Source organism: Pygocentrus nattereri, chromosome 19 (genome assembly GCF_015220715.1).
Source record: "Pygocentrus nattereri isolate fPygNat1 chromosome 19, fPygNat1.pri, whole genome shotgun sequence".
Taxonomy (NCBI): domain Eukaryota; kingdom Metazoa; phylum Chordata; class Actinopteri; order Characiformes; family Serrasalmidae; genus Pygocentrus; species Pygocentrus nattereri.
The window spans coordinates 34,928,739-34,950,955 of record NC_051229.1 but is presented as its reverse complement, the minus strand read 5'-3'; the positions used below and the strand labels follow the sequence as shown (position 1 = coordinate 34,950,955).

General features: G+C 39.9%; 1 protein-coding gene across 3 annotated transcripts in view; it reads right to left on the bottom strand.

Annotated features, from left to right (window-relative positions):
- Positions 1-22,217, bottom strand: part of stx1a (syntaxin 1A (brain)) — a 184,403-nt gene that overhangs the window by 145,337 nt on the left and 16,849 nt on the right. For 2 of the 3 annotated variants that reach the window (XM_017691820.2, XM_017691819.2), the window contains exon 2: positions 2,290-2,364. In XM_017691820.2, coding sequence (XP_017547309.1) covers positions 2,290-2,364 — 75 coding nt within the window. Of the gene's footprint in view, positions 1-2,289; positions 2,365-5,913; positions 5,959-22,217 lie in introns of those variants that run through there. The other variant, XM_037547749.1, reaches the window with a different exon arrangement.

Here is a 22,217-nt window from a genome sequence, read left to right as displayed (position 1 = left end):
ATGTAACCCAGCAAACACAGTTACGTTATGACAATGTTGTGACAACCTGTTGTTTTGGTGAAATGTAATTTTTCAGAAAGACAACGTTGTCAGTACGTTGTCACAACCTTGTAGAATTCTTAAAAGTTCCATTATGGTGGGAGATATAATAGAATAGAATTTTCCTACATTGAAAACAGGTACTATATAACAATGTCTGTTACTGTATAGTGAGGTTGTGACAACCTTGCTCAAACAACATAAAGCACCACCTTTTGACAATGTTGTAAGAAAGTAGACATTGTGATGATGTGTGTTTGCTAGGAATAAGCCTTGGTTGTTAAGGGGTTAAGGTTAAGTTTGATACCTTAATAAAAGAATGAAAAATGCAAAGGCCTTTATATCTCATGCTCATTCACTTGATATGTGATCCATTCAGCTCTTACCTTCAGCATGAACATGTTCAATTTCATTAATATTTAGCTGGACTTTACAAGCCTTCAATTTGTTCTGATAATGTCAGCGAGCTTACTATGACAGCCAGTTCTGTGGTGGCTGTTTAGTAACAATCAAGGGATCTTTAGTAAACAGAATGGTTTTATTAAAAACCATGACTTCTATGTAGAACCATTTCATGCTTTAATGGTTCTCTGCATGGTGAAATGTTCCTCAATCTGATGGAGAACGTGCTGTAGATGGCTCTGAAATAAAATGAACCATGTTTTACAATCCATGCACAGTTTAGCACCTGGACTCCTTTAGTACAGAGCCGTGCTGTTGTAATACATGCAGAATGTGGTTTGACACTGTTTTGCTGAAATAAGCACGACCTTTGCTGAAAGAGACGTCATCTGGATGGCTGCATATGTTGCCAAAACATGTATATATCATTCAGCATTAAAGGTGCCTTCACAGATGTGCACATCACCCATGCCATGTGCACCTATGCACCCCTAAACCATCACAGACACTGGCTTTTGAACTGTGTATCAATAACAAGCTGAGCGGATACAGTGTCCATGATTTCAAAAGAATTTAAAATGTTGTTTTGTCAGACCACAGGACACCTTTTCACTTCTGCTTGGTACATTTTAAATGAAATCAGGCCCAGAGAAGGTGGCAGCATTTCTGGAACCTGTTTATATTTGGTTTCTTCCTTGTCTTTTAGAGTTTTAACTTGCATTTGTGGATGCAGCAACAAACAGTTTTCACAGACAGTGGTTTTCAGAAGTGTTTCTGAGCTCATGCAGTGATTTCGACTACAGACTCATGCCTGTTTTAATGCAGTGCCGTCTGACGGCCCAAAGATCACGGCCAGCAAATACTGATTTGTGGCCTTGACCCTTGCATACATATAATCTTTTAATGCTATTATATACTGTAGATGATGAAAAGCAAAAGTGCCCACAGTCTTTCAGAGAGGGGTGAACTCCTCCCCATCTTTACTTCTGAAAGACTCCGCCTCCTTGGAATGCTTTATTACAGAATCATGTTACAGACCTGTTGCCAATCAACCAATAGGTGTTTTTTAAGCATTACACAACTTTACCAGCCTTTTGTTGCCCTGTCCCAACATTTTTGGAATGTGTTGATGGCATCAAATTCAAAATGGGCATATATTTTTTAAAAACAATAAAATTTCTCAGTTTCAACATTTGATATGTTGTCGTTGTACTATTTTCTATTAAATACAAGGTTTGATTTATTTGAAATATCATTGCATTTTGTTTTTACGTACATTTTGCACAGAGTCCCAACCTTTTTGGAAATGGTGCTGTATTTTAATCCAGGTACATGCAGTTCATTGTAAGATAAAATAGTCCCGTCCTGTCGCAGAGTGAACCTGACCCACTCGTTTAATCAGTCAGTCTTCAAACAACTTATCATGTGAGGTGCTGCTTTGCTGCAATGAAAACATGCGGCCACACCAGCCCTTTGCAGATAAAACTATATACATATAGATATCGCTGTTGTCGGAAGAAAATCGTGTATCTCCAAAATGGTAACTTTACAGGAGAAGGAAAGAACCTACTTTATTTTTATTTTAAGTCAATGGAACCAGAATTTTTCCCAAATCATTTTGGGTCTTTTCTTTTAGTCCATTCACCAAGAAATGTACACACAATGTAAAGGACAATATGCCTTTTCAAATTATGTCAAAAACAGACAAACATCAACAATGGAGATACAAGGTTTTCTTCCAACAACAGCGATAGACTCACTGAGGCAGCTTCCTCCCAACCAATGTCCCCACACTGCGACTCACCAGTGAGCAGCACCCCAATGGTGTAAGACACACTGAAGACTTACCTGCTCAAAGAACTCGTCCATGAAGCCTTTCTCCATGCCCACTGCCACCTCCTCCTCTTCCTCGGTGTCCTTACCCTGCGAGACAAACACATTATGTTCATTTTAGCATTTAACAGCAATGTAAACACGACTTTCCAAGCTGAGACTTTCCAATATGTAATTAATCTCTCTACAGACTAAACAGATGGTCTGTAGCTGGTCTAGCTATAGATAATTAGACTGTTTATTTGTTTGTTTATTATGAATTTGTTCTATATTTCTCAAATAGGGAAAACAATAACGTCTAGATAATTCAGCTGGAAAGAAACAGACACTATTAACATATAGATGTAGCACTGTTTATATTCAGTGTTTCACACACTGTACTGCACTAAATCCAGTTAAAAGAACTAATTGTGCTCTCTTTATAATAAAACATAGAGCTGTTCAGCACTTTTTAAAGGTGATATATATATATATATATATATATATATATATATATATATATATATATATATATATATATATATATATATATATATATATATGACATTTTAAACATTAATACAGCAGCAAAAAACTATTTTCTATGGAAAGACATAGAGGCTTAATGACATCCTGAGCAGAGAATGAAGCCATGCCCTCTGTGTGTGTGTGTGTGTGTATATGTGTAATCTGTGTATGTAAAGTGTGTGTGCAACAAGATGTAGATCTTGTTAAATCTTGTGTCTTTTAAGGTGGAACAGGAAGAAAGGTGAAAAAGAAGCAGATGTAAGTTTCATGCATGATGTAAGTGAAATGCATGAAAAGGGATGAGGAGGCTGCTTGACAGATTACTTGCTTATGCACAGAACCAGTAGTCAGTATTATTTCATCCCATTGGCTAATATTAGATACATTACTTGCTGTGTAATTGTTCTCTCTAAAACGTTTGGAAAGAATTTTATGGCCAGTAAGATCTAAAAAAGTGTTGTTCACCTCAGCATCGTGCAACCATGAATTTGGGGGGGCGGGGCTTCTGAAGCAGCACTTTTTAGTAATATTATTTTAGAGTTTAACATTCTGTAATCAAATTTCCAGTCAGTACAAGCTATATGTACCTAAATAAACTGTATGTGGTCAACTGTAAACCATTCATTAAATGGAGGTCTGTAAATTAGCAGGAGCCTGGCTGCTGCTGCTGTGTGTGAGATGAAAGAGAGATTGCTGACTGATCTGGTTCAAAGACCTGAGTGAACCTGAGTGAATTTTTGCAAACCGTGTTCAAATGATGCCTTATCTACCATTTCAGGTGCTCTATTGGAAAAGCATGACCATATTGCCTTAAATCCAGCACTTCATACTAAAAGCCATTCTTTTCCAGCTTCAGCTTCACCTCTTACATTCAAACTTCTCTCGTTTCAGCTCTGCACAGCAGACATGAATGGTGGTGGGAGCTCATCACATAGAGCCAATAAAAACTTATGGACTGCGAGTCATTAGACCAACACTCACCATTGATTAGCACAGCGGGTCAAGTGATTAGCAGCCTGTTATTCAATCAAGGCCCTGCGAGCCAGACAAGCACATAACTGAGAAAAAGGGAGGGAGGTTTATTTTGCAGGCATCTTGAAGGGTTTATGAATATAGACTAAGTTTACTGGCCCACTTAGGATTTTTAGCAGGCAATCGACAACTTCATAGGCAGCCCAGGATGCACATGCATAACTGATGACAATAAATGTGACTTTTCAGGCAGCAAAAATATGACACTATTTTATTCTGTTTGCAAAGGTGTAATGGAGTGCAGATAATGTGAATGATGTGTTTTTCATATCGCTGTTGTCGGCAGAAAACCTTGTATCTCCATTTTTGTTGTTTTTCAGTTTGTGAGATAATTTGAAAATACCTGTTGCTGGACCACAAGAAACGGCTCAAAATGACTTGGAAAAAAGTCTGGTTCCATTGACTTCCATGAAAAGTAAAGTAGGTTTTTTCCTTCTCCTGTAAAGTTACCATTTTGGAAACACAAGGTCCTAATCCAACAGCAGCAATATATTGTAGGGCACAACCCCAATATGTAGCCACAGTAAGAGCCTAGCTCTTAGCACGATTTGATTCTTGATACAGAGTTCTTCTTCTTCTTCTTCTTCTTTCGGCTGCTCCCTTTAGGGGTCGCCACAGCGGATCATCTGCCTCCATCTTGCCCTATCCACTGCCTCCTCTACTTTCACACCAACCATCTCCATGTCCACATCCATAAACCTTCTCTGAGGTCTACCTCTTCTCCTTCTACCCGGCAGCTCCATCTCCAACATTCTTTGCCCAATATATCCACTATTCCTCCTCAACACATAACACATGAGTTCATGATTTGATATTCACAATATTGTGAGCAAAATGTGAAAATAAGTGTTAATTAGACCCATGAGGCCCCACCTCATTGTGGATAATTGTGCAAGTGCAGTAGCCTGTACCTGCCAAGAAATCACTTTTTTTTGTGTAATTAAGCCAAATGCTACAAACTATGAGGTTTTTTCAGATTTTACCTGTGATTTCAAATGTTTTTTAACCTGTGATTTGACGTTCAGTTTCGAGTATTTCTCTCTTCCCATTCAGAGAGCGAGGTATCTGGCCTTGAATGGCCCGAAATAACTGCCCAGCAGTGTTGGAGAGACGGCCGTGGAGCGAACAGACTTTCCTATAAAGACTTTGTCAGCATCCACTGTGACACTGGTTAGCTCTGTTTCCTCATTAGCTCATCTAAAGAGGCAGCTTCCATTACTATTTGTAACGATGGGGAGCGATGAGGCAAACGCACGTGCTGAGATAAGCGACTTATTATGGGCAAATCCAGGCTTCATGGTCAAAACGGTCCAGGTTCATATAGCCGACACGAAGAGCAGGAGGCACAGACATGACAAAAATAAACACAGAACTCCAAACAGCATAAACATACAACAACCAGCACAATCAAACAGTACAAAGACCAACACAGACCAGGGCAAACACAGAGCTTAAATACATGAGGGCTAACAAGGGATCACAAGACACAGGTGGAAACAGGTGGGAACAATCAGGGCCGGAGTAACCAAACAAGGGGCCGGACTGAGATCAAAACAAAAAGCACATGGACTAGACCAAAACACAACACGAGCACATGGGGGAGTGGGAGGAGCCAAGCATGACACTATTTGTTGAGAGGTGTTGTTTGGGGGCATTGCTTATTTTCCATGCAGTTAACTAGATATCTGTTCAACTCTTACAAATGCTCAAAAATCAAAATAGTCAGGATGCAGATCTGTAATGCTTGAGTGAGCAACCTCGTGGTATTCAAACAATGCAAGTGTACGACTGATGGAATGTCTATTTTCAATTATGTTGAAAAGAGCTGGGCTCTTTTCTCACACTTTCCAATGCCTCACAGCTTCCTCAGTTTTCTTTTGTTCAAATCTTGGCTGTAACTCACATGAACCCACTTCTTTCTTTCACTTTCATTGATTAGGAATGCACGAATACTACAATATGAATTTTTTGAGCACTATAACAGTTCTTTAGTTGAGAGGAGCAGATGAGATTTAACACTGTTAAAGCTTGTTAGGATGTACAGCAAGAGGTGAGTTCACTCTGGGACAGTACAGTTACGCCACTGATATCATCACTCACACTTGGTCGCAGGAGAATGGATCGTTCCATGTTTCAGACATGCCAAAGATTCATTTCACTCTTTGCCCCCTCCCTCTCCAATCACGTCGAAAAACTCGAAAGTGCGTCCGACGGCAAAGTAGTATCACTTTCCTTGCAGCAGAAAGTGACACCAGGGCTTTCGCTAGAACACAGAAGTGTGAAAACGGTGTATTATATTGAACATTTATCAAACATTTCTTATAGCTCTATCGAGGAAAGTGTGCATCACGATAACTATCATTATCGTTTTATCGCTCAGCCCTACATGCAGCCCAAGGATGCACCACAATATTGGTACCAGTAGTCACCAGATAACGGCTGAAAATGGCCATTTTCAATACTGGCAATATGAGAGGTGATTTACAAAGAGGATGTATAACATCTGCTGAAAGTGTCTAACGTGATGTATTATGGGCTGCATTTATTTTTAGTTGTAATAAATCTAAAAGATTGGTCTCGACATCATGCCAGCAGAATATCAGTGCATTTCCAGTGACTGATTTTTACACTCGTATAACTTTGTTTCTACTTGAACAATCAAACACACCTGCACACATTCATAATGACCCCAGGTGCAGCTTGTTTCTCCTACAGGACTCCATATGCATCATCCAACCTGAATATATATGTCACAGAGTAATGAATGATCATCACATGCATTGAGACGGAGTCGTATCCGTAATCAGTATGGACATATCCATCCGCGCTCTACTGCCTACTAATGAACACGCCTAAGTCAATTTTCATCAATAAAGATAGTAGGCCCACTATGCTTGTCAGAAGGCAGGGATGTGATATAGTTGCATTATTTTGCAACCACTCATCTGACCATCCTTTGAAAGGCAATAACCGGCATAAAATGCTTTTATATATATTTACAGGTAAACGTCTGAGCTGGACTGTCTTTGTATTGATGGGAAAGAGACCAAGAGCAGCTCACATTACTAAAACCATGGGTACATAATTTATATTTTTATTAAAGGTGTGTATGTGTGTATATTTTATCAGCTCCACTTACTGTATAGGAGCACTTTGTAGTTCTACAATTACAGACTGTCATCCATCTGTTTCTCTGATACTCTGTTAGCCCCCTTTTACCCTGTTCTTCAGTGGTCAGGACCCCCATGGACCCTCACAGAGCAGGTACTATTTGGATGGTGGATCAATCTCAGCACTGCATTGACACTGATGTGGTGGTGGTGTGTTAGTGTGTGTTGCGCTGGTCTGAGTGGATCAAACACAGCAGTGCTGCTGGAGTGTTTAAACACCTCAGTGTCACTGTTGGACTGAGAATAGTCCACCGACCAAAAATATCCAGCTAACAGCTTCCTGTTGGCAGAGTCCTGTGACCACTGATGAAGGACTAGAGGATGACCAACGCAAACTGTGTAGCAGCAGATGAGCTGTCATCTCTGACTTTACCTCTACAAGGTGGACTGACAAGGTAGGAGTGTCTAATAGAGTGGACAGTGCTTGTAGCTGTTAATGAAGTAATGCTCTTTTATTTGAGGGTCACATTTCATAGGGAAGACTTCAACCACTGCCCATTGTGACTCAGTTCTGAGGGGCAAGGTGACACTCCAAAACAAGAGGTAGGGGCAAAAATAATAAATGGGAAATTGAAATTGGGCCTTTTTCTAGGTTTTGTGAATACCATCTATTTCATGCATTACATGCCTGTATGAACACTTCATCTAGTAATGTTTTACATAACTTGAAAACATGCCTACAATATTTGAAATGTATCGGGAAGTCTAATACTTTACAATGCAAGTAAATCGATGTGAGGTCACTTTACATCAGCCTAAAATGAGATAGAAAATGATACATTAAAATTGCGACAGCCAGTCTTTCAAAATCTGAAGATGATTAACATCCAAACCCCTATTTCAGAAGCAGAATTCAGTGAGGTGTGGCCTGTAAAGCTCACCCAGGAGGCAGCTTTGATGGACTACGTGTATTCCTGGAGCCCACCCAGACACGCATCTTAGCGATGCTAATCTAACGTTAATGGCGAGCTTAGCACCGTGCAGGAGAAGGACTAGTTACAATGAGCTTACATGCTGAGGAGAGATTATAGCTGCCTCAAACAATCTGCTAAGTGCCAATGCTTAAAGTCTCCTGGCATGCTTATCTTCTAACAGCCTGGCCCTGAGCTCAATTTGACCTATGACGCTCATTAATAACTCGCTGCACGTTACAGCCACCGTTCAAAAGAGCAAGAAGTACTTTTTATATTGGCAATATCCATAATACATAGATGTAAAATGAAAATTACACTAAGGAAGGGGTTCCAGTCCATGAGAAGCCAAATCCAGACCACTTTTTAATGCTTTTACTAATGGAAGCAGGAAATTTAATATGTACCCAGATATGGTTGGCTCAGCTGCGACTCAGACCTCTAGTCTATAATTATGGTCTTTAGAGCAAACCTTTTGGAGCCAGGTGTAAATCAAGTGATGAAGTGCAAAACCGACCTTTTTCCATCTTATTAGATTATGTCCTGTTCATATTAAGCACTATTCACCACATCATAACATTTAAAAGACTAAATTCTTCTTTTTCTCCAATCTCCCATCAAAATGTTATGACTTTTCCTCCACCTCTAAAACAAATTCAGATTTTTGATTAGGTAATTGTGGGTGAATAACAGCCAATAATATCATGTTTCACCTTCCCTCTGACCACGCCCACCTGTCAGAGAGACACCACAGTACAGAAGAAGAATGAGCTTCAATTTCCCATTCAGACTTAATTTAAAGAAAAAAAATATGGACTGGAAAATAAAAATATACATAGATTTATTATTGATTTGAATTATGACATGTTTTTGCTAATTCTTCATTTTAAATCTGAAGCAAAATTAAGCTTTTAAAATGTACACATTAGCATTAATGTCGTATTTCATACCAGAGCCACATGGGAGCGCTGTGTAGCGGTAGGAGAGGCATTTTAATGCTAACGGTTCTATGAGCGTTACTAGTGCAGATGTGTTATTTTTGCTATTCTGTGCCAGGTTGTAGGGCAGCTGGTCAAGTCTTTGGAGTCACCATGTACAGACAGTGTATGGTGAGCAGTGGCCTGCCTCACTGTCCTGGCCTGTTAGACAGCACTGCATGTTTAATAAAGGAGCATTTGCAGCGCACTCATTCACACTAACAGCTATGTAAATCGAAGTAGGTTACTCAATATGGTATTGGTAAAGGTATCAGTAAGTACCAAAAAGCATGTAATTGTTTTGTACCAGGTCTATTGAGACATTCCTAGTAAATGTTGTGAAACATTATTATATGATTTATGGCCATATTACTGAGCTCTGTTCCTAGGCCTGTCTTATAGCATATATTCCCTGTTCTTCACGTGTATGAAGTGCTGTAGTTCTGAGTAGCTCGTAGAGGCCAGAGACTCCACCCCTGGTGGGTTCTGCACTCTAGGACTATTCCCTACGGAGCATCTCTCTACCCAAAGCTCATCTGCCACAGCATCCTTGCAGGCCACACACTGACCCCTGCAGTGTTGCAGAGCAGAACATGACTCATTCATGAACCAGCTCACTAGGACGCTCCGCTGAGGAAAGTACAGCAGACATGGGTCAAGGGTAGCTGTGGGCACCAAGGAAGGTCAAACAGGCAGGCCCAACACAGTCTGAAAGCAAAAATAAATAAAATTACACAATTCTCCACCAACCCAAAGGTCCATCAACTACAAACAAACTGTGTTTGGTCTCTGACATTTGCTCCTGTAGTTTTGCACAGAAGCAACAAAGGCTGATATAGTTATCAGGTAATGGAAGCTTATAAAAATGGACAAAAGAAATTAGCTAAAAACAGCAGTATCAGATATTTGAAGTCTGAATTTTGACTGTACTTCTTGTCCATTATTACAAATTCAGTGTCAAAGCAAATGCATTGGCCTCATAGCTCCAGTGCAAAACTAAAAAAAAAGAACCAAACATGTCTTGGTGGGTCAACTACACTTGTGGTAAAGGGGAAAGTGTAAACTAGAACTTTTGCATTAGCCTCTCTCTGTAGCCCCATCATTAGAAATCAACAAATATTTTTAAATTAATAGAATACAATAGAATATTATTACCTATAATTCTGTTTTCTATCTTTGTGTGTAATGTTGTGGTTCTGTGTTGAGCTGCTGGTGAGCCATGAGGAGTGAAAGGGGCAGGTAAGAAAACCCTGCTCCCTCCAAAGATGGCCGGGCTGCGATAAAATAGACAGCACAACTGCAGCTTTCTTGACATTCAAAATTGTGTACAAGTGACACAATAAAAAAAATAATATACAAAATACAAGCACTTTCATAAATCTTGACTTGCTTGCTCACCTAAGCAGTTGAAAGTCCACTCTGCTTCCAAAATATATTCTACCAAAATTATCAAAGAAATTATGTATAGCTCAAAAATGGATGAGACGGAAATTTCATTTTATGGCTACTATGCAAAGAGGGTAATACACTACACTGAATAAGATTATGTGTTGTAGTATGTGTTGGCTCAACTGTTTGGGAAAAGGGGACAACGGAGTCAATTTCATTCTTCATAAACAGTAAATCTCTTTAATTGGCCTGCTAGGCAATGATCAAATCCCAAAAACTGTAAACAACAAACCACAGTTTTATCATTTTTGGTGTTGGAATATTATTGTGAACGCAAAAATATTTCGTCATTTCCACATGTGCTTAAATCTCAATAACTAATCATTTAAGTACTATTTCTAATTCATGTCAGCTGTTCTCTTTACCCGCCATTTGATGATTTCTGAATTCAATGCTGCACCGTGTAAGATTTGGGGATTTGGAGACCTCTCTGGCGGACATGTGTAATTGCATGCATGCTAAAGAATATTTTATAATGTGGGTGGTGCTTTGGACCATCAAAAGCGGGAAATCTGCACTGGCCTAAATTCAGACTTTTTTAGATCAATGTTGTCAAAGATCACATGTGGCCTCTTTGCTGCATGTTTTGGACATATCCAAAGCTCTACATGACCTGGAATATCATCTTTAAGACCTTATTTAGAAAAGCAGTGAGGCCACCCCTCTTAGTAGGTAGGGAAATCAGTATGTTGGCCTTCTGCTCTCCTGGCCAGGAGACTGATGCTATTTAATTCGAAAGACCCTATTCCACGAATATACAGTCAAAGGATCAGGGACGTCATGTACCATCTCAAATCAGAGAAGACTGGATACCCGGTCAAAGGGTCTAGCTGGACGATTTTCACTATTTTAGCAGCCCTTCTTAACCTTTGTCGAGGACATGGAAGCTGAGAGCATGACAACATAACTGAGTGGGTAGCACTGTTGCCTCGCAGCAAGAATGGCCTTGGTATGATTCCCCTGTTGGGTGACCAGGGTCCTTTCTGTAGAGTTTGCATGTTCTCCCATGTCTCTGTGGGTTTTCCCCACAGTCTAAAGACAAGAATTCAGGCCAGTTGGTGATGTAAATTGTCCCTATGCGAGAATGTATATATCTGGGTCATCTGTGATGGACTGGCGGCCTGTGTTCGTTGCCTTCTGGCCAGTGACTGCTGGGGTAGGCTCCAGCACACTCTGTGACCCAGGAGGATAGGTGGCTTAGATGTGTGTGAACAATACAAGGAGGACGTGCCACTTACCAGACATTCATGTCATGTTAGCCAGGTATCTGTTCATTAACCCCCAAAATAACTTTGGTTGAAACTAAAAGAGGCTTACTTCTTTAGGTTGCACTGGTGTTAAGAAGCTAAAAGTCAGTAGCACAAAAATGTAACAGCAAACAGACAAATCAGTTTTTGCGTTGGATGAGCAACTGAGGCTTCCTCTTCAGATGGAGCTAAAACTAGAGCCAGGTGGTCCATCACTGGATACTGATGAGGCCTTGTAAGATGACATGAGGTCTTTTTTGCTCATTGGACGATGTGGCAAAATGTTAGTTTGGCAGAGAAATAAACACCCACTGTTTCAAAAAGGCTAGCCTAGTTGAATGAGGCCATGCTATTTCTGACTTCTCAGGAACGTTCTTACCGATGTGACCTTAACAATGCAAGTTGGTGACTGTGTTTCAGAGTAGCACAGTGTAATACACATACTTAAGAACACGAGCAAAACCGTTAATATCTTATATAATAGTCTGGTTTGAACAAAAGCTATGCGTCACTGAATTGTTAGCCTGCTCTCCAACCTCAAGTGATGAAAAGTGTCAGAATAGAGTGTCAGGTTTTGAATACTGACATCTCGAATGGCTAACCAAGTACTTGAAAGCCCATCAAACAGTTAAATAAACTTCATAAAGATCCATGATATTACAGTACTGGAGCTCCATTTACCATTCACATGAGCCAAAGCTGCCGGAGCTCTGCTTCTGTGCGCTCTCAGAATATAGCACCCACACTTCCACACTTCTTTGATAATGGACTTCTAGCTCTAGATCAGGTCACTGGCTAAGATGAAGTGATCATCAAGATCATTTCACACCATCAACCAGCCAAAACTAGGCCAAAAGCTGGAAACAGAACCATAGCGCCAACTACTAATACTCGTTCAACGTTTGGAACTGTACTAACCAGACACTCCACCAACAGAGAAGGTACAGTCTGTAATTGTGCACCTACATCGTGGGCATACAAGGTACATGAAGCTCAGTGTTTCTAATGTTAATGAACATAGTTCATAATAACCACGATGTTATTTAACTTTAAAAAGCATTTGTTACTCATACAATCCTTCAAAGCATTTAGCAATAAAAAATAACAGTGGCTGAAAGTCGTTAGCGTGAGAGACCGAAACAGAGCTAGAAACAGGGAGAGTAAAAAATGCTGAATACATCTTCCCTCTCATCCCCATCTGCTGTCCTCCATCCACCTACTCTCTCTTTTCTTTTGTCAGCTCTCTCCACCCTTCTCTTCTCACTTCCCAGCCCAGCTCCATTTCTCTTTGTTGAGATGAGTTCTCTTTCTCTCTCTCTCTCTCTCTCTCTCTCGTTCCCTGGTGTCTGTACTTGGCTGTGAGCGAGGCAGCAGACAGCAGGGAGAAGGCCAGCGCCTCCGGATTCAGCTCCGTCGCACGCAGCCTCATTACAGCCGGCCCACACATCATGCACCGAGTTACCTGTGACCGCCTCTGTCTCACCGCTGCGCTCAGATCTGATCAAGATCAGCTTCTTCACAGCTGAAGTACTGCTGGTGGCAAAAATCGTATTCAATTCTTTTATGTTATTCATTTTTAACAAATTGTATTTAGTAGTGTGTTTATGTATGTATGTATGTATGTACGTACGTATGTATGTATGTATGTACGTGAGTTTATGTTTGTAGATTCTGTGAAAAAGATATTCTATCCTAGTTGGCGTGGTGGCCCGACAAGTCCAACTATTACAGCTAAATCTGAAACCCCAACCCAACCTGAGCTCTCTGGGACGCACCAACAGAGAAAGAGCTTTCTTTTTATTTGTGTATAACAAACAGTTGACAAGACTGTTTACTGTACAGATGCATGTACAGTGCAAAAAAGAGTTCATGCATGACCGAATGCAAAATTCAAACAGCCGTATTCCTTCTTATAAAGACAAATCTCTTACAAACAATATCAGTCATTTAAAAAACAAACAAACACAAGACCGAACCCAGCCCAAAACCCAAATTTCTGCTGGGCCCTGATGGTTCGAGTAGGTAGCAAACCTCACACATCAATTCAATTATAATGTTGCTTAGTCTACTATAGCTTACAATCACCCAACTACAATGCTTGACAGAAGAATGTTTATAGCTATTACTATTAATAATAATAATACACTCAATTCCTTATTGAACATGGGCATATCATGCTGTATTTTGTCATGTTGTGCCTAACTAAAGCTGGAGGAGGTGATTTTGTAGAAACCAGGAAATGTAAGCTAGTTTTTGGAAAGAAAAAACATCCTACCTATAAAATCCCACCCCTTCCAACTCAGCCCTCCTTCCAAAGCAAATCCCTCAAAACACATGAACACACACAGCCTGACTACAATGCAGACATTGTCGAACATATACACACACAGACTATGTATAAAATAAACAAGGCTGGCTAGCTTATACCTACAACTTGGCCAACATTAGTGTTAGACTAATACACAGTGTAGCTACATTAGTATCTTAGCTACACTGGCTACATAATTCAGGAAAGTAACAAATTCAGCACTTACAAAGCAAATCAGATAATTACCTGTCCAACAGAAAAACAGCAATCTTGCTGTTCTGGCCACATGCAGCTTTTTTTCGTCAAGATTTCGACCTTTACAGCATGGAAAATAAGCAAAACATCCCGACTGTCATGCTATTGTGCTGTTACAAGTGAATGGCTAGACTTTGTTTTCAATATGAATAAAAGGCAAACATTAGGGCTTTAAAATATTAATAATGACAACTCAATATTTATCTGTCATTTTATTGCCCAGGCTTAGAATGAGTTTGGGATGTGCACAGGTACTCAAGTACTAGGTTAACTGATCAATGTGCAGTGGCTACTTGGGTATTTATTGTGTTTCATTACAAGAAGACAGAGAAAATAGGTAGGTAGGTAGGTAGGTAGGTAGGTAGGTAAATAGACAGACAGACAGACAGACAGACAGACAGACAGACAGACAGACAGATAGACAGACAGATAGACAGACAGATAGACAGACAGATAGACAGACAGATAGACAGATAGACAGATAGATAGATAGATGGATGAAGCAAGCTTTTCTTCTGCCTCCCTGTTCTAAAAATCTATTTAATATGTAGTCCTCATATAGGACATATCAGATACTATTAAGAACACTAGTATACACTTAGCTAAAAGGCCGAGAAGCAAACACAGCTTACACAGCCTGACAACTAACCGGACTGTAAACTGTGACATATTTCTCGTATTTACTTGCACAGTAGTATAAAAGTAATAACAAATAACTAAAGTAATAACTAATATCCTTAAAGGAGTTTAAGGTACCAGATGAAACAGTATATCACCCACTTCTACTACGTTTAACATGACATTAATTTTAGCCAAAGTCAGTGTGTTTAACCAAATATTCATTCAATAATTCATATGAATGCTCAAATATCAAAATGAGTGAGCACATCCCAAGATTGAATTCTGTTATCTGCAGTCTCATGTGTCCTGCTTCTCTTTGAATTCATTCTATTTTTAGTGCTGTTATTGCAGCACTCCACCAACTGCCTGGTAATGAACAACCCAATTCCAAAAACAGAAGAGGCTCATTACTCAAGACACTAATGTCAGTAGAGTGTTTATGTTGCTGTCAGGTAAAGTCTACAGTATTTTGTCATTTCTCTAATACAACCTCTTAGCATTTTAAAGGAAAGGTCGGGTGTTGATAACACTCTCTCAGCTGGCAACTGACAGACTTCAAAATTGGCCTGCTGGTCAGTTTTTTATTAATTTCTGGCCTTCCACACCTCTGCCATCTCACTTTGCTCTGTTCATGTAATCTATTTGCCCAGGGATTTTTTTTGCTGCCGGAGTAATGCCGCCTCGGTCTGAGAGGAAAATGTCATTAAGCCTGCAGTGGGCTGTAATGACAGATAGCAGGCGAGGACAGAGTGATGCTCTGTCACCTCTCGTTCCTCTCCCTCTCGGGGGGTTTTACTCAGAGCGTTTTGCGGGCCTGGCCGAAAAGACACGGCGGCGACTCAAATCCAATTACGCCGCACTGACGTCCTCGTCTCGCGGAAAAAGAACGGAACACCGGCTGTGGCATTTGCATCTCCATCAATCAACACCCTCCACTCTGTCACACTGCCGTGGGCCGACCTCACGCTAGGCTAGGCCGGCCCACTGACCGCCCCGTACACTTTCTCTGAAGTAGCGTTTCTGGTGATTAGTCCTGGGTCAAGCAGTGTGGCAGGGAACACTGCACATCCGTGATAGTAAACAGCTAAAGACTTGCCAGTGGTCATTTGAAATGCAGAGCAAAATCTAAGGCCAGTATGTTTTGGTATCTGTCAAAAGGCCATCCTCTGACATTCATTTCAATTAACACTAATAAACTCTAGACACCAACATATGACATTATGTGAAAATTAGCACTGCAACTACTGAATATTTTCATTTTCTAATATTCTGTCAAATATTATATTGATTTTTTAACAATTTTCTAATATGAAAGTTCAAGATATGGTTTTCTTTTTAATTAATAACTTTGATTATTTCACTTATTCATTTATTTGACAGGAACAGTGCTCAACTAAATAGAAAAAGAAAATACAGTAAACAAGCCAAAGTTATTATATGTTCATTTTCATCTGTTGTCCCTGGCCAGTAATGGCAGCTGAAAATGATGATAAAATGATTTATCACAAATAATACATACACATAATTTAATCGTTAATTATTTAATATATATAAAAATATATAAATAATATATAAATCTCAAAACTCTACAAGGGACAAAAAAACACCAGTGATGGACAATTACTGTCAGAGAAATCAGCATAAAGTGCTATTCCAAGGAATCCTGCCTAATCCGGCAACGCTTACTAGATTGGGACCGTCTGAACATGTTTGTGGTAGATGGTGCAAGAGAGCTCAGGAAACAGTGTTTTTAGCCACACTCTCTTTAAACCATTTTTGGTCAGTTCAGGTCAGTAAGTGAGGGAGTGAACAATTTGCTAGATTGCTATATGAGGCCCTCCAATGAAGCGCCTTATATTGACCATTCCGCCCTTTTTTGGATTATTAGTTATTTTGTTTTTCTATTTTTCTATTTTTTACATTAAAAAGTGCATCTATGCTTTATTTTCCTTTTATTGATCCTTCATTTAGGGTCTCAAACAATGCCATACCAAGGTTATTATGTATCAGTCTTTTCATCCGGCGTTATTAAACAAGTTTCTTTCTTCTCTGGATGAACAGCTTGCTAACCAGCCTCCTGTTGGTTCACTCTCTGAAATGAATGCAGTGGACAGCAGCTAGTTAGCTATAAAGAAGCAGCAGGAAAAGCATGTCCAGGCAGATTAGCGTTTGCTGACCGCTAGCATTTGATAAAACTGATAAAAACCAATGCATGGCAGCATGTCCTTTCATAAAAACAGGTAAAAAAAACTGCTTTTCCGTTTTGGAATATTATAATGATCAAATTTATTGAGTTTGTTCCAGTCCTAGTGTAAAATATTTGAACTTTTGATGCCACGCACCAGAGCGGCCCAGAGTGGGAGCAGAGCGAGGAGCGGAGCAGCGTGGTTTTACCCAAAGCACGAAGCGGCTTTTCAGAAAGTTGGAGCGTCTGAGTTCTCCCTCATTCAGAGATCACTCCAAAAACCACTCCATCCTCTGAGCAGGTGCATTTTCCACACTATCTCTGCGTGACAAGAGTGATGCGGCACTGTGACAGCTACAGCTCACTGATCAGTGATGCTCAGCAGACCTACACACTGGAAATTCTCACCTATCGCAACAGAGTTTTACCAGCATTACACACAGTCGGTCTTGTGTCGTCCACGTTTTGCAGTGTGAACGATTCAAATGCATCTGCAGTTTTCTGGCTCGTAATCGATCTATTTGTGATTATTTTTGTAATTAATGGTAGACGAGTGTAGCACAGAATGTTTAAGATAATTTTCATTTAATAGCAGCCATAAATTATATACTTTCTGAAATAAAAAGCACGGTATATTGTCCATACATTCAAGACATAAATGTAGAGTGGACATGTAGTGGACTTCCTCTGATGTGTGGAACAGTTTCAGTGATTGGCAGTTGGCAGCTTCAGTGATTACAGAACACTGTGAGCGAGATGCAGAACTGTCATCAAGGTTAAGTGTCATCCAAGAGTAATCATCTTAAGGTTAGCCCCATCAATGGAAGACCGCAAGTTTGAACCCTGGTGAAGTCATAGCTGTGTGTGGCCAGGAGATGGTAACTGACCTCTTGCTCTCTCTGGCTGAAAATGATGGTCCAATCACCCCATCACTCTGTCAGCTGATATTACAGAATCAGCATTTAGCATTCTCCTCCAAGCGTGTTGAGTTAGCAGTTTGAAAAGATACAGTGGAACTTCATGTCTTGGAGGAAGCATGTGCTGACCCTCTCAGCTTGGTAGGACTGTGTGACAGTGCGAGACCTAATTAGAGGGTAAACCTGGACATGACTAAAGTTAGGGTGGGGCTAGGGATGGGCCATAAACGATAACATTAAATATCGCAATGTAAGTTTTCCTCGATAGAGCGATAAGGAATGTTTGATACATTTTCGATTTAACACTCCATTCTCACACTTCCACATTCAGCGACAGCCCTGGTGGAATTTTCTCTTGCAAGGAAAACAACACTACTCTGCTGTCGCCAGGAGAGGGCGCACTTCAGAATTTTTAGACATGATTAGAGAGGGAGACAAGTAAAATGAGTCTTTAGCAACGTCTGAAACACGGACTTATACATTCCCTGTTTGAGTGGAGCGACCGCCAGTCTGTTCTGCTAAGTGTGAGTGACGAGATAAGTGGTGTAACTATACTGGCTTACAGTGAACTCACCTAAAAGGAGGACTCTGTTAGTCTGGTGTTGATATATTGCAGTTTACCCCTCAAACTGCTACAATAGAATAGAAAAATCCAGACGTGTGCTGATGTCTAAATACTGTGATATGCTCTGACATGAGTGTGGTAGGTCTGATAGCAGTAAGGCGGTGTGATCCATGACTGACATACTGAGCCAGCTAAAGTTTGCTCTTCGTACTAAGTTGACGTTGTTGAGAAACTAAACAGTTCAGCTCTGTTGTTGGCCACAGTTTAGCATGTGTAACGGGATAGTCATGCGCTCATCACCAGACAGCTAAAAAAATAACCTTTTCTTTCTTAAATTGTGACTATTACAAAAACTGCAGCTGTGCTTTTCCAGCTGCTAAAAACAGCTCACCAGACACTTTCTCCCACTGTCCCATGACAGATTTGTGAAATGTTCCACTGTTTGTTGAGTGTTTGTCATGTTCTGACCACAAAGGATAGTTTACAACAACAATTCACCACCTAGAAGTAAAACTCAGCCTTCAAACTTGAAAGAAATAATGACTTGATATTTATTGCAATATATCGAACAATATGATTTTTGTTTATCATGATTTTTTTGGCCATATCGCCAAGCTCTTAGCGAGGGAGATAACTAATTATGCCAATGACTCAAAAGACAGCCCATATCAGCCTGACATCAATCTGATGCCAGCTGCACATGATTCTAATTTCAGGTAATGTAAATTCTATTAAACCAACGAGGCTAACGGATACAATCCTGCACTACATAGCACAATATAAAACGACAAATAACATTAAACACTACTTTAAAGCCAGACTGACGCTTAAACTTCTATTTGGTAAGATTTAATTTACCACCTTGTTTCATCACAAAGTTGTTCTGTCGCACTGAAGAAAACAAAAGCACACGGACGATATCACCAGGTGAGTCAGCTAATTAGCTGGAAGCTGGACATGTGTCACTGCTTCAGTCCGTTCATGACTTGACCAAAAAAACGCTCGGATACTGAGAGCCAGCCAGCTACAGGTGTCTGCAGACGTAGCGACACAGACGAGCATCTGTTGGGGAAAAAAAGGAAAAGAAGTCGAGCGGTCACACTTATTTTCTGCTTCATTAGCGCAGTGCGTGCTGTAGCGTGTGGCTGTGGTACGATGGAATGAAATGCACTCATTCACTCCCGTCAGCAAGTGCTGGGCTTTGACTAAAGTCAGCATGAAGCCCTCCAGCGAACAGGATTCAGCTGTGGCCCCCTTCGAGGCGCCATCATGAACAGAGAAGATGATAATTCATGTAGAAACCACGGCAACACATTTGAAGTTTAGGACTAATAGATGAACTGCAGCAATGTAGCTACATACAGTACATGCATTAGTATTGCTACAGAAAACAGCCCAATACCCAATTTAAACCAAGGGGCCCCTTTTTGGATAACTGGAGGAACATAACTACAGTAAACAATTAAATTTGTTTGCTTTAATTTGGATTAAGCTCAAAGTCAGTGTGAATCAGAAATCGTGACGTATTTCCTATCAAAGCAGGCATTCTGGAATGAGTCAGAATCTGACAGTCAGCAGAATTCTTCCTCAGAAAAGCCAAAAGAAAACAAATAAAAATATATATTTGACAATATTTTGACGCGCAGTTTCTGAAACACAATTGAATAATTGTTGAAAACTTGATTTCAATGTGTATTTTTTTACTTAGCATCATCCTTCAGATGAGTAACCATGCTACAAATATTAGAGCTGTTAAACAGTGCTGCGTAATGTAACAACTGCTGTAATCACTTTTATATCAGTGTATATCAAGCCCTGTTTGAACCACAGTACAGCACAAGGAAATGGAAAAACTGAAATGCAAATGAAAAGAGGAAAGAAAGGAGGAGGAGAGACAAGACACAAAGTGAGGAGACAATACAAGACCAGAGAAGAACAGTGACAAAAAATGAGATGAGACAAGAAAAAAAGATACAAGAGAAGAGAATAAATTAAATAAGAAGAGATTAGAAGTGTTAAGAAGTGGCAATATAGGCAGAAAGAAGAGAAGAGAAATTAAATGAGAAGAAAAGAGATTAGAAGTGTTAAGGAATGGCGATAGAGGCAGAAAAGAGAAGAGATTAAGTGAGAAGAAAAGAGATTAGAAGTGTTAAGGAGTAGCGACAGAGGAAGAAGAGAAGAGATTAGAAGTGTTAAGGAGTGGCGATAAAGGCAGAAGAGAAGAGAAGAGAAGAGAAGAGATGAGAAGAGAAGAGAAGAGAAGAGAAGAGAAGAGAAGAGAAGAGAAATTAAATGTGAAGAAAAGAGATTAGAAGTGTTAAGGAGTGGCGATAAAGGCAGAAGAGAAGAGAAGAGAAGAGATGAGAAGAGAAGAGAAGAGAAGAGAAGAGAAGAGAAATTAAATGAGAATAGATTAGAAGTGTTAAGGAGTGGCGATAGAGGCAGAAGAGAAGAGAAATTAAATGTGAAGAAAAGAGATTAGAAGTGTTAAGGAGTGGCGATAGAGGCAGAAAAGAGAAGAGAAGAGATTAAATGAGATGAAAAGAGATTAGAAGTGTTAAGAAGTGGTGATAGAGACAGAAGAGAAGAGAAATTAAATGAGAAGAAAAGAGATTAGAAGTGTTAAGGAGTAGCGATAGAGGCAGAAGAGAAGAGAATAGAAATTAAATGAGAATAAAAGAGATTAGAAGTGTTAAGGAGTGGCGATAGAGGCAGAAAAGAGAAGAAATTAAATGAGAAGAAAAGAGATTAGAAATGTTAAGAGTGGCAATAGAGGCAGAAAGGAGAAGAGAAGAGATTAAATGAGAAGAAAAGAGATTAGATGTGTTAAGGAGTAGCGACAGAGGCAGAAGAGAAGAGATTAGAAGTGTTAAGAAGTGGCGATAGAGGCAGAAGAGAAGAGATTAAACGAGAAGAAAAGAGATTAGAAGTGTTAAGGAGTAGCGACAGAGGAAGAAGAGAAGAGATTAGAAGTGTTAAGGAGTGGTGATAGAGGCAGAAGAGAAGAGAAATTAAATGAGAAGAAAAGAGATTAGAAGTGTTAAGGAGTGGCGATAGAGGCAGAAGAGAAGAGAAATTAAATGAGAAGAAAAGAGATTAGAAGTGTTAAGGAGTGGCGATAGAGGCAGAAGAGAAGAGAAGAGAAATTAAATGAGAATAGTTTAGAAGTGTTAAGGAGTGGTGATAGAGGCAGAAGAGAAGAGAAATTAAATGAGAATAAAAGAGATTAGAAGTGTTAAGGAGTAGCGACAGAGGAAGAGGAGAAGAGAAGAATTTAAATGAGAAGAAAAGAGATTAGAAGTGGTAAGGAGTGGCGATAGAGGCAGAAGAGAAGAGGTCAGCAGAGGTGAGGTGAAAAGATGTGAAAAGAGGTAAGAATAGGTGAGTTCAGAAAAGGTGAAGTGAGAAGAGGTAAGATGAGAAGTGGTGAGAAGAGAAGAGGTAAGGTCAAAAAAGCTAAAGTGAGAACAGAAGAGATGTAGTGAGAACACGTGAGGTGAGAAGAGAGGTGGTGAGATGAGAAAAGATGAGGTCTGAAGACATGAGAAGAGGTGGGACTATAAGAGATGAGGTCAGAAAGGGTGAAGTGGGAAGAGAGGAGGTGAGAAGAAGTGGGAAGACGTGAGAAGAGGTGACATGAGATGTGATGAGTAGAGGTGAGGTCAGAAGAGAAAATAAGAGCTCCATCTATAAGCCCCACCTGTCTTTAGCTTCAAAAATCTAATGGAGCCAGTAGGTTTCAGGAGAGTAAAGTTTAAAGTGTCATTCCGTTTATCTTTACAAGCCCCCAATGAGGACT